At 58.8% G+C, this 12,060-nt stretch overlaps 1 protein-coding gene across 1 annotated transcript; it reads left to right on the forward strand.

Moving 5' to 3' along the window:
• The first annotated feature begins 3,358 nt into the window (after positions 1-3,358).
• On the forward strand, positions 3,359-11,169 carry CDK18 (cyclin dependent kinase 18). Its single transcript, XM_036272687.1, has 15 exons — positions 3,359-3,489; positions 3,652-3,791; positions 4,374-4,499; positions 5,319-5,375; positions 6,210-6,324; positions 6,512-6,606; positions 6,832-6,894; positions 7,547-7,670; positions 7,759-7,879; positions 8,606-8,703; positions 8,927-9,032; positions 9,158-9,200; positions 9,888-9,978; positions 10,331-10,408; positions 11,017-11,169. Exons 1-15 carry the CDS (start codon positions 3,366-3,368, stop codon positions 11,049-11,051), a joined length of 1,416 nt encoding a protein of 471 aa, XP_036128580.1. The 5' UTR covers positions 3,359-3,365; the 3' UTR covers positions 11,052-11,169.
• Positions 11,170-12,060: the final 891 nt, after the last annotated feature.

Below are 12,060 nucleotides of genomic sequence, written 5' to 3' on the forward strand. Positions count from 1 at the left end.
GGCCATTTTCCTTCCCCCTCGACCCCCAAATCTGAGGAGCTGACTCTCCCGAGGGAAAAGCGACAGAGGCATCTTGTGTCGTGAGCTAGGGAACAACAGGCCATTTACTGCCCAGGCTGCCCTGTCACACCCAAGACCCTGCTGGGTTCAATGCCCCAATTGTCCCCAGCAGAGAGAGGCAGCCACTCTCTGCTCTGGTCACCACCCCTGCCACCTGCTCCCCATCACCCTCCGGAAGTCCATCCCTAGTCTGACCTCCATCGCTACTGCAACAGTGACAGCCACTTCCTCTTGGTCTCTTCTCAGGCCACTGGCAAGCAGCTGGTCCCCATCCCTCGACATTGCTTGCACCGCATTCCTGCCTGAGTCAGCTGTCCTGTTCCATCCCTCTGGCTCCCTGTCCCACCTTCCCCCTGCCCAACCCAAGCTAGTGGCCCTTTCTAACTGAACGTGAGGAGAGCAGGTACGATTCAGGGCCAGGTCTACTTTATCTTGCGAAAATTGAGGGCCTCTCTCCCAAAGGCTTTTAATGAGCTCCCCTGCCCCTCCTACACAGACAAGAGCAAGGGCATGAGATTTATGGTGGCAACTGGTGCATTCCTGAGTCACAAACCCATCACGCCATGCCATAAATCCCAGGCTGCAGGATGGCTTTATGGGGGTTCCCTGTTTTTAGAAGGGGGCATGGCTGGCCCTTCTTGGCAGAGCTCAGACCTCAGGGAGCCAAGTGCATGGCCCCCCACCCCCAATGGATAACCATGGTCAAGCCTGGGGCATCAGTTTGTGCCAGGCAGACATTTCCTCCCTTTCTCGGGGGTTCTCCTGCATCACTCCAAGTGCTGTCCACCCTCCAGCACCTCCCCAGCTCTGAGGAGTCCCTATCTCAGCCAGTGGGGCAGCCTGGAAAGCCAGGCAGGTTACTATCCCTTACCTGGACCTCAGGTGCTTCCCCACCATGGCTCATGTCCAGATCACTGGGGATGCTTTTTAAGGCTGCATTTTCCCGGTTGCCATCCGCAGAGCCTCAGTTCCAGGATCTGAGGGTGAAACCCAGGTATCTGAGTTTTTTATAAAGCTTCTTGGTGGTGCTGATGATCTGCTGACCTTGTAAAGAACTGACCCACATGATGGAGACTTTTCCACTCTCCTGTCATGCTGGGAAATGTGAGCCAGCAGGCAGGGTGTGTCCAGGTGCTCTTGTCACGGGAACCCCTATGATTCCCCAAGGCTGGCTGCACACTGTGAGGCAGGTGGCTGCCCTCTGCGAGCTTCCTGTCTGAGGATCCTGCAGCCGCAGGCCCGAGACCCTGCGCAGAGCCACGCGGCGGACGAGGTCGGCTCGCAGGAACGAGCTTCCAGGGTGGGGGACTGGGAGGTCCGTGGCTGGCGGGCTTTGCCGGGGCAGCTGGTAGGAGAGCCCTCAGCTACCTCCTCATCAGATGGGGCCTCACCAGCCCTCGAGTTCCCTGAGAGTAGGGACCACCCTTGACTCAGTGTAACCCCATTGTCTAGCACAAAGCCTGGCACTTAGTGACTAATCAGTCCTCGTTTGTGGAGCTGAACCGAGCAAGACTCCAGGGCCCACTGACAGGGAAGCTGAGCTGGCCGTGCAGACCCAAGGCCTGTATCCGGAGAGGCACACGCCTGAAGAAGGAAACCTGGCCATTCCTAGTCTCAGGACTCAGAGGACCTGGGGGGCCAACCTTAGGTGTATGTGGGGGCAGCCAGGAACATGCAGGCCCAAGGAAAGGACATTTTTCAGAGTTCTTATTGGTGAGGACGGAAAGATGTGATCGTTAAGCAAAGCAAACATGTTACTGACCCATAATCCCTTAAACCGGAAGGATTCAGGAGGGGCCTGGTTACCTTGGCAACTGAGTAGTGGCCAGTGACAGGGCTGAGAGCATCCTCTGGGAATGGGCTGTGCCTGGTGTTTGGGTAAATGCTGGGGGAGGGTGCAAGGTGGTCCCTTCCATCACAGGACTGGCCTGATGCCTTCTGGGCAGGTGTGGGTGGGCACCCTCGTGGGAACTCCTGGTCCCGGCCCCACTGCAGCTGAGGGAGATGTGAGCAGAGCACGGTGAGGGGGCGGCCACCGTGGGAGCTTATGAAACCATGGAGGGGAGGAGGGATAGCCCCGCTCTGGGCTTCAGAGCAGAGCAGAGAAGGAAGGGTCTGTGGGAAGAAGCAGTTGCACACGTCTCATTGGGAGGCCAGCAGGGTGTCCCCTCACTCAGAGGGCAGGAGGGCTGAGGAGCCGCAGGGAGAGAACCCCTTCTGGCTGGGTAAGTGGCCTTCCCCTCCCCTGCTATGCTCCCTGCAGTGGACGCCCTTCCTGCTTGGGGCTCCTCAGGGACCTCTCTGTTTCCAACCCACTTCTGTGTTTCCCCTGAGACCTTCAGCTGCTCCTGACCTCCCACTTTTCAGCTGGGGAGAGGGGCTGGGCCAGCTCAGATGCACACACCTCATCCCTCATTTTTTTGCTCTTTTTCCCTGTCTCCTGGGGACCCAGGATGAGCCAGAGAGGGACCTCCAGGTGTTGGTATTAAGATGAGTGGAGTTTGGACCAGACTCTGTCACGAGGGTGTAAGCCAGGCTGATACTTAGCTTACAGGCATCAATCAATGAGGCTTACTGGCTGCCGACGTTCAAGTGCTCACATACAAGTTGGTCAAGAACTGCTGGCTCGAGGACCACCGGGTTCTGGTGCCCTATCTGCCACACAGCCTTCCTTCCAGACTCCCTAGACCCCTGGCATTTAAAAGGTTACCTGGCCCTGGCCAGTTTGGCTCAGCGGTTAGAGCGTCTGCCTGCGGTCTGGAGAGACCCGGGTTCGGTTCCTGCTAAGGGCACGTACCTCGGTTGCAGTTTGTCCCCGGCCCTGGTTGGTCGTGCGGGTGGCAGCCACTCGAGGTGTCCCTTCACGTCGATGTTTCTCTCTCTCTCTCCCTTCCTCTCTCTCCCTCCCACTCTATCTGTACAAAAAATGGAAAAATATCCTCGGGTGAGGATAAAAAATAAAAAAAAAGTTACCTTCTGGCCCTGGGGAGGCCTCCAGGATCCCCTTGGCATATCATGCCGATGTTAGGAGCACTGCTTTATGGTTCTGACTGATGTAGATTGTGACTATTCCCCCAGGGCAGGGAATCCTGGGGAATTCCCGGGGAGGGAGAGGGCCGGGAGCCCCAGCTTGGTGGAGAAGACTCAGCCCTGGCTCCCGAGCGAAGGGCTGCAGAGCCTGATGGGAAGACGAAGACCAAGACCCCGGAGTCCCTTCTGGTGGCGACGGGCCCCTGTTGCCTTGTTCTCATGGCTGCTCTTCTCGCTTGTCCCCTCTCAGGCCCTGCTGTTGGTCCCTGCGGATCATGAACAAGATGAAGAACTTTAAACGCCGCTTCTCCCTGTCTGTGCCCCGCACCGAGACCATCGAGGAGTCCTTGACGGAGTTCACAGAGCACTACAGCCAGCTCCACAGCTGGCACAATGAGGGTGAGGGTCTGCGCGTGCCCGCTTGGCATTGCCCTGAAGCCCTGCTTGCCCTCTACCCACACCGGCTGCTGGCCTTGGGGGAGGGCAGAGGGAGGACGAGACTTCCTTCCCTCCCTCTGGGGCAGAGAGGCAGGGAGGGGAGCTGATGCCTCTCCCTCTCAGACTTGCAGCTTGGTCCTCTTGGCAGAGACCCCCAGCCCGAGTCCAGCACCTCCTCCCCCACAGGCAGTGGGGAGGAGCCCAGGCCACCGTCCCCTGGCATGCAGCACCGGCGGCAGAACCAGCGCCGCTTCTCCGTGGAGGTAAGGGGCTCTGGGCGCGTCCCGGGGACCTCACACGATACAGCCACCACTCTGTGCCCAGGAGGCTGGTGACCTTGCAGCCAGTCTTCATGGGTTCAAGGTCCAGCTGTGCCATTGATTAGCTCTGTGACCTTGAGCAAGTTCCTCAACCTCTGTATAGCAGTCGCCTTGTGTTAAAATGGTCATCGTGAAGATTAGATGAGTTCATATATGCCAAGTGCTTGGAACATTCCTGGTACATAGCAAGGGCTAGACAACTCAACTGTTGTTCTTATGACGCATATACACGTACCCACGTATATGAAAAATATGCTTATAGGATTGTAGTGTCTGCAGTTTAACGATTGTGATCCTGGCCCAGGGCGGGGAAGGGGCTTTCACAGGTCACATAGCAGCCAAGCCCTGGCTGTTCATGTATGTCCCTGAGTACATCACTGAATGAGCCTGGGGTCACAGCCCATGTTCAGCCCTGCTGGAGCTGCTCTACAGAGAAAGCCGGCCCAGGGTGAGAGGCAAGGGTCTCACAGCACCAGCTACCCTGGAGCAAACACTGGTGTCCGTGTCTCATCCTGGCCACTGCAGGACATCAGTAAGAGGCTCTCTCTGCCCATGGACATCCGCCTGCCCCAGGAATTCCTGCAGAAACTGCAGCTGGAGAGCCCAGACCTGCCCAAACCGCTCAGCCGCATGTCCCGCCGAGCATCCTTGGTGAGTCCCAAGAGGGTCAGAGACAACCAGGGTGGACCATCTCCCAAACATGGTCGCATACACATCAGTGCTGTTTGGCCTGTTCCGGCTGAGGCATGCAGCAGTTTCCAGGGACGTTCCTAGGCCTCTGGCGCCACCTGTTGGTCGTAGCAGATTCATATAGTCTCATGTCCTTGGTCAACATTCACTCCATAGATGGGTCCCACCCCGGCTGACGCTGAGCCCTAAGCCTCCTCTGGGTCCCAGGGTCTCCACTATGGTGAGATCAATAGACCAGCTGATACATGCGTCCAGTCCTGGGTGCCTATCGGATTTCCTTGGGAGCATCTTCCAAAACACAGACTCTGGTTCCCACTCTAGATATCCATAGAATCAGACTCGGGGTGGTGGGGCCCAGGAATCTGTATTGTTAAGGGTTGGGTGTCCTGAGCTAGAGGAAGTATGCTGATGAGAGAGGCTATTGGGGTGGTGGGTTCTAAACTGGACATTTGAGGTACAGTGGAGAAAAAGACACAGTTCCTGGGGCCAGTAGTCTGAGCAAGACAGACAGGTAATGAAGGGGTGCTGAGGCGATCCCAGATGCTACAGCCCGGGGCTCCACGCCCTCCACTGCCAGAGGAGGAGGGAGCTCACCCTTCCAAAGTCGTCTTCCTTCGTCACAGGGAGAGAGGGTTTGTGGCTGTCCTCACTGCTGCTAGCCTGTGTTCTCTCTGCCTGAGGGGTCGCATCACCCTTCCTCCTGGAAGCTGGAGCCGGGGAGGTGTAGTCTCGGGGTGCTGGGCCTTCACGCTCACAGGACCCTGTGTCTCTTCCTCTCAGTCAGATATCGGCTTTGGGAAACTGGAAACATATGTGAAACTGGACAAACTGGGGGAGGTAAGAGGCTGAGTTTGGTCTTCTCAGGGAAGCCAGGCAGGAAGGTTAGGAGGGACAGGGTCTTCCCCAGCCCTCCCTGCCCTGCCCCCTCCCTGCCCTGCCCCCTCACTGCACCTGCCCCAGGGACGCACACCATCCTGGCTGGGCAGTCAGCCTCAGCCTCTGGCAGGTCTGAGGTGAGCCAGGTGCTGAAGGCGGCCGTGAGGATGGAGTTGCCCATAGGCTCTGGGGAGGATCCAGTATCTTTATTCATGCAAGTGTTTCTTGTCTGAATTTGAATCCCCACTTGAGCATGTACTAGCTCTGTGGCCTTGGGCGCGGGATGTGATCTCTCTGTGCCCCAGGTTCTCCTGTCAGATGGAGATCGTAACTGTTCTACCTCAGCGCTGTTGTGAGGACTGAAGAGGTTACTATAATAAGCTTTTGTACAGCACTTAGACAGTGCCTGGCTTGCAGTTACGTACATCAGCTATTTCTGTTATCCTTGCACCAGGCTTTCTGTTCGAGGCTGGGGGTGGGTGACGGTTTACAGAGAGGAGCAAGATGGCCCTTTCCCTGCAGAAACCCAGAGACCTACACATATGCATCGATCTCAGGAAGAAGAATCTGGCGTTGTGATAGAGGGGCGCCTGGCCTGCTGGGAGCCAGGGGAAGGACAGTGCCCTCTGACTGGGAGGAGCTAGGGACAGCTTCACAGAGACACGAAGGGAAAAGGGGGGGAAGGACACTCCAACCAAAGTCACAGCCCCAACAGAGGCACAAAGAGGGGGGCACTGGACAAAGGAGAGCAGGACCTGAGTGTTGCTGGGGCTAGTGGGGTTTTTATTCCTCCAGGGCACCTATGCCACAGTCTTCAAAGGGCGCAGCAAACTGACGGAAAACCTCGTGGCCTTGAAGGAGATCCGGCTGGAGCATGAGGAGGGGGCCCCCTGCACTGCCATCCGAGAGGGTACAGCATCCTAGGGTCCTGAACTCCTGAGGGCTCTTGGGAGGAGTGGCTCATTGACCAGAGCCCTGGTGGGAGCCTGGGTGTGGAGGGTTATTGCAGGAGTGGGGACTCCGGGGGTTGATCTTAGGAAGAGAGGGTGTGAGGGCATGTGGGGCCCAGGGACCCAGGTGGGCCTGTCTCCCCACAGTGTCTCTACTGAAGAACCTGAAGCACGCCAATATTGTCACCCTGCATGACCTCATTCATACGGAGCGGTCTCTCACCCTAGTGTTTGAATACCTGGTGAGTTGAGAGCTTCTTCCCATGGTGGTGGGGGCAGGGAGGGGTCCCAGGCCTTGTTCTAGAATCAGGTTCTCGATGTTCCCAGGCAGGAGTGGGCCAAGGCCCAGGCCTAGGGGCAGCTTGGAGCCAGGAACCTATCCCACTCCTGGGCTTGGGCCCTACCCAAGTAGGGGCTCCCAGCCATGGGTTGGGACAGGGTGGGGCTGAGCCAGCTCTGTGTTCCAGGACAGTGACCTGAAGCAGTATCTGGACCACTGTGGAAACCTCATGAGCATGCACAATGTCAAGGTGAGAGGCTCTGCGGCAGGGACCCCGCACGCAGGCCCCCACCTGTTCTCAAGCCCAGTATGGGAACTCACTCTCACCACCAGGGCGCTGGCTGCTGCAGGTGCTCACACCTTCAGATGTAGGGCGGAAGGAAGGGGGCTGAGCGCCTTGCTCCACCGCATAGAGCGCCTTGCCACCATCTAGCTGTTAATATAACCACCACTACCACCACGCCCCCCCCCCCCCCCCCCGCCAATTCTGAGCACCAGTTTTTCCATCTGTCAGACGGAAGCATGAGTTACCTGCCAGGATCAAAGGAGGCTTCTGGGGAAGCTCAGAGGGATGAATGACCTCCTCTGGTGTTTGTCAGAGAATCAAGCGCCTACATCCCCACATGGTGGGCTTCATGGCCCGTTGTGCCCCTCAGCTCCCAGGCTAGAGAACTGTCTGGCCCCCCATCCTCCTGCCTCCTCTGCATACCTGTTGTCCCCTCCTGATGGGGTTCCCTGGGGTGGATGGGCTGCAGTGTGGGCAGAAGAGCCAGTAGCTCTCCAGGTACCTCAGCCCTGCCCAGTCCCTGTCCCCGTCCCAGCCATGGGGCAGAGGCACAGGGTCTCCCAGGTGGCACATGTTCCCACCTCACTGCTCCCCGTTCTCTTCCCTCCCGCCCCAGATCTTCATGTTCCAGCTGCTCCGGGGCCTCGCCTACTGCCACCGCCGCAAGATTCTGCACCGGGACCTGAAGCCCCAGAACCTGCTCATCAATGAGAGGGGGGAGCTGAAGCTGGCTGACTTTGGTGAGGACTGAGGCTGGGTGGGGTCTGACCATCTCCTCAGAATGCAGATGTCATGGCGGGAGAGGTTCAGTGACATGTCTGTCCCTAGGATTGGCCCGGGCCAAGTCAGTGCCCACGAAGACCTACTCCAATGAGGTGGTGACCCTGTGGTACAGGCCCCCCGATGTGCTGCTGGGGTCCACAGAGTACTCCACCCCCATTGATATGTGGTGAGTGAGTGTCAGGGGATCTGGGGCGGGAGGACCTTCCACACTTCCGGACCCCCTTTTGCTGCCCCAACCTCGTCTATGAAGAACTGCCCAGCCTCCTTTGATTGGAAGCCAGGGGGCATCCTGTTGGCCTGGATGTTAAAGGATGAAGTCTGAACCACACTGGGCTTTCTTGGCTGTAAACAGACCCTCCAAGCCATACTTCTGAAAATTCCCCCAGGGGTCCCCAGGGGCTTACCAGGGGACAGGAGGGCCCCCACAGTGAAGAGGATTCTTCCCACGCATCGGTTCTACTGAAAATTTGGAAAGAATATATTATATAAAAAATTAACATGGATATTATTTGTTGTAGTATGAATTTGAAAACGAAAACACAGGTTTCCAATGAATGGCCATTGCACCCTGTGCCCTGGGGTTCTTCAGGAGAATGGATTTATGCCTTCTCTCTTCCAGTGGGGGAAAGCTTTGAGACCTCATTGCTTAAAGACCTGCCACGTGGGTGCTGGCCCTGCAGACTCAAACCCTACAGAGTGAAAGGGGAGAAGTCCGAGCGTCCCCGGCCCAGAGAGGGGCTGTAGTGGGGGGCTGTGCTGTGCTAGGAGCTTCTATTGTCCTGGGCCACCCCCCCAAACGCCAGGACATATCTGAGTCACTATGGGGCAGCCCTCGGAAGGGTGGGCGCGAGCAGGCCCAGCCTGATGCGCCCCTGCCCATTGCTCCCCGCAGGGGCGTGGGCTGCATTCACTACGAGATGGCCACAGGGAGGCCCCTCTTCCCCGGCTCCACGGTCAAGGAGGAGCTGCACCTCATCTTTCGACTCCTCGGTCAGTCTCCTGCGCTCCCCCAACACGACCACCAGGGGGCGTCAGAACTCTGTCCAGCCCGAGCGTAGAAAGGGACTGGGAAGGGCGGCTGCGCCTGCTCAGCAGGGCGAAGCCCCCTGTGGCCTTGGCCATTTTCCGCTCTCACCCCTACATTGCACTACTCCACGTCGCCCTGAGTCCTGGCTCCTCACTATGCCCTCCTCATCCCCTTTTGTCTCCACAGGGACCCCTACAGAAGAGACGTGGCCCGGAGTGATGGCCCTGTCTGAGTTCCGCGCCTACAACTTCCCCCGGTACCTCCCCCAGCCGCTCATCAGCCAAGCCCCCAGGTAGCCCCGCCTCCCCACACCTCCTCTCTTGCTTGTGGTCCTGGCTGGCCCCCCTGGAGGTGGCCACACACCCCACCCTCCCCAACCCGCCCAGGCCAGGCCTGTGCAGCTCCTTCCTCCTGCAGGTTGGACTCTGATGGCATCAACCTCCTGACCAGCCTTCTCCTGGTAAGTGTGCCCTCAGCTGGTGCCGGGAACAGGCAGCCAAAGGCAGCTGAAGCCCCAAGACCCCACCCCAGCCTTCCACCTGCCTCTGTGCTCACGTGCTTATAAGTCTGCACTGTCCCTTCCTCTGCTACTGTCCACCCCGACCCCACCCAGCCCCAAGAGGGGCACCAGCTTCCCCACTGGCTTGGAGTGGGTGCGCTCAGAACTCAAACTGAAATTCACTAGCTATGTAGCTTGGGCAAATGACAGAATTTTCTGTGCTTCAGTTTTCTCACCGGCGAAGTGGGACTGATCATTCGTATTTTATAAGATGGCATGAGGCTAACTTGAGATTGTGGAACAATAGGTGCCCGTCTTGAAGTAAGCACACGATAGAGGATACTTGTGGGTGTTACATATTGATATTACTGTTATGAATGTCAGGATCGTGGTTGCTCTGGCTGCGTTTCTGTCCCAAGAGGAGACCACTCTCCTGAAGTCCTATTTTGGGGTTCTCCTGGTAGAGACTGAGCCCTGAGACGGCCTTGGATTGGGTTGGAGATGGGGCTGGCAGTTGACCCCCAGGCTTCTCAGTTTAGACTCGGGCCCCTCCCATTGTGGCCATCTAACTTAGGACAGGACTAGCACTTCCCAGAGGGGTCCTTGCAGCCCCCCAGCCAGGACCCAGGAGACTCCTGTGCTTTTCAGTATGAATCGAAGAGTCGCATATCAGCAGAGGCAGCCCTGAACCACCCCTACTTCCGGTCTCTGGGAGAGCAGGTGCACCAGCTCGAAGACAGTGAGTGTCAGGGCGGGGTGGGGAGAGGGAGCCGGGCCACCCCAGACCAGGGAAGGGGGCAGCAGGTGTGGGCGGAAGAGCCGTGACAAAAAGGCCAGAGGCCCTCCATCCAGCTGAGCAGCCTTGGGCACCCGGCTTCCCTTCCGCGGTTCTCATTTGTGAGGAAAGGGCCACTGAATCGGAGACTCTGTCTGAAAGGCCCAGTTTGGTGCCCCTGGGCCAGTCCTAACCGAAGGGGTTCCCCAGCGAGGGGGTGCTCCCAGCTCCGTGTACTCAGTGGGGGTGGGGGCCGCAGCCTGGCAGTGCAGAGCCAGCTCCACTCAGTTCTCTCCTGGTCCTCTCTCTCATCCAGCGGCCTCCATCTTCTCCCTGAAGGAGATCCACCTGCAGAAGGACCCAGGCTACCGGGGCCTGGCCTTTCAGCAGCCAGGTAGGCGCTCATGCCTCCCCACCTCCCCTCGTTAGAGGAGATCAGGACAGACTGCTCCTCCCCCTCGAGCAACAGAGATGGGGCCCATCATCCCCTTTGGTGATGAGAAGTCAGCATGGCGACCTTGACATTGGCCTCCCTACAGGGGGCCCGTGGTTTCTCTGTCTCTGGCCCAAGCTTCCTCCGCTAGTCCTCCCTCCTCCACCCCCACCCCAGGCGGAACTGGGCCCATCTGACAGAGCCCTGACAAAGGAACGTGCTCTCAAAGGGGCGTTCTCTCTGTGCCTCTGAGCTCTCTAGCCTGCACCCTGGAGAACTACTTTGTATCAAAAACAGCTGATGGCCTTGGAAGCAACAGGCACTTTCCAGGCATTATGTCATTTAATCCTTAAAACACCGTGAAGTCGATACTATCCATGCTGCCCAGCCAACCGCACAGGCTGTGAAGAGGCTCAGTCACAATTGCATGCAACTCCTAAGCAGCAGAGAGAGGACTGGAACCCAGGACTGACCGGCTCCCAAATGCCGGCTCGCTCTGTTCCCAGTTCTGAGCACGCCCTTCCCTCCAGCCTCCGCCCTGCAGTCCCATCTTGCCCTCTTTTCTCCAGGACGAGGGAAGAGCCGGCGACAGAGCATCTTCTGAGTTGCACCCACCCTCCTGTGGCCGGAGGGATGAGAGGTCGCAGCTCAACTGCCAGCAGGCTGGGCTCATGCAGCCCTCGGAGGACTGAGGAACGAGGGCAAGGTCGGCCCAGGGGACCTCTTGCAGCCCTGCTGGCCACAGCCGGGTCCTGACTCTGCTTCCCACATGCCTCCCCGGTGACCTTGGCCTGGACACCACCCTCCATCACCTGCCCTGGGAGGAGGTGAGGGGCACGGAGGGACCTGGGATGCTCTCCCATCCCTGAGTCCTCGGGCACCAGCATGGGACCCACAGGAACAGGAGACTCCAGCTGCCGTGTTGAGCGCTGTGCCCTGGCACAGGCACCACCCTGCCGCCCAGGGGCCGCCTGTCTCACCAGTTCGGTGTCCCCGTGGGCCCCTCTTTCACCTTCTCCCCTCTGAGGGCAGGAAGAGACGTGGCACCTTTTCCGGGACCCTGGAATCCCGGGTGCCAGTGTGTGTGCCAAAGCCCACCCCCCATCTGAGGGGCGGGTGTCCCCAGAGCAACAGGGAAATCGTAGCCCTGTCCTCACTTTCAACCATCGCCCCACCTGTTCCCGCGCGCCCCTCCTTGCCAGAGGCCCCCTGCTGCTGGATGCCCGAGTCCGGAGATGGGCTGGTACCGCCAGCTGCACTCCTGTGCCTCTGCTGCCCCGCCATCTCCCTGGTCTGAGTGGGGCTGCCGTGAGCTGGCAGGTGGAGCGGACCCACTGCCCTTGGGCTCTGACCCCCGCTCCTGCTGTCCACCCTTTCTCGAGAGCAGCCCCTGCTTATCACATCTGAGTGCGGAGAAGCCAGCCCTGAGCCAGGATCCTGAGGACAACCCCCAGATATGCAGGGTCACCCACACTGGTGTCAGGCTGGCCTTGGCTCCTTGGGGCTGACACAGCCTCCCTGGCCCCTCCTTCCCGGCCCCTGTGGCCCTGTCCTTGCCCCACCCGATCCTGGCAGCACCTCCCCCAAGGGTGACGGTGAGAAGGGGAGTGTAC

The sequence above is a fragment of the Molossus molossus genome, unplaced genomic scaffold (assembly GCF_014108415.1).
Source record: "Molossus molossus isolate mMolMol1 unplaced genomic scaffold, mMolMol1.p scaffold_m16_p_20, whole genome shotgun sequence".
In the NCBI taxonomy this organism is placed as follows: Eukaryota; Metazoa; Chordata; class Mammalia; order Chiroptera; family Molossidae; genus Molossus; species Molossus molossus.

What these genes read in the sequence shown, in the direction of transcription:
- CDK18 (XM_036272687.1), top strand. Translation starts at nt 3,366, where the DNA reads ATGAACAAGATGAAGAACTTTAAACGCCGCTTCTCCCTGTCTGTGCCC. An exon ending in TCCACCCCCATTGATATGTG is followed by an intron (nt 7,880 to 8,605) that starts GTGAGTGAGTGT and finishes TGCTCCCCGCAG; the next exon opens with GGGCGTGGGCTGCATTCACT. An exon ending in CCTGGCCTTTCAGCAGCCAG is followed by an intron (nt 10,409 to 11,016) that starts GTAGGCGCTCAT and finishes TCTTTTCTCCAG; the next exon opens with GACGAGGGAAGAGCCGGCGA.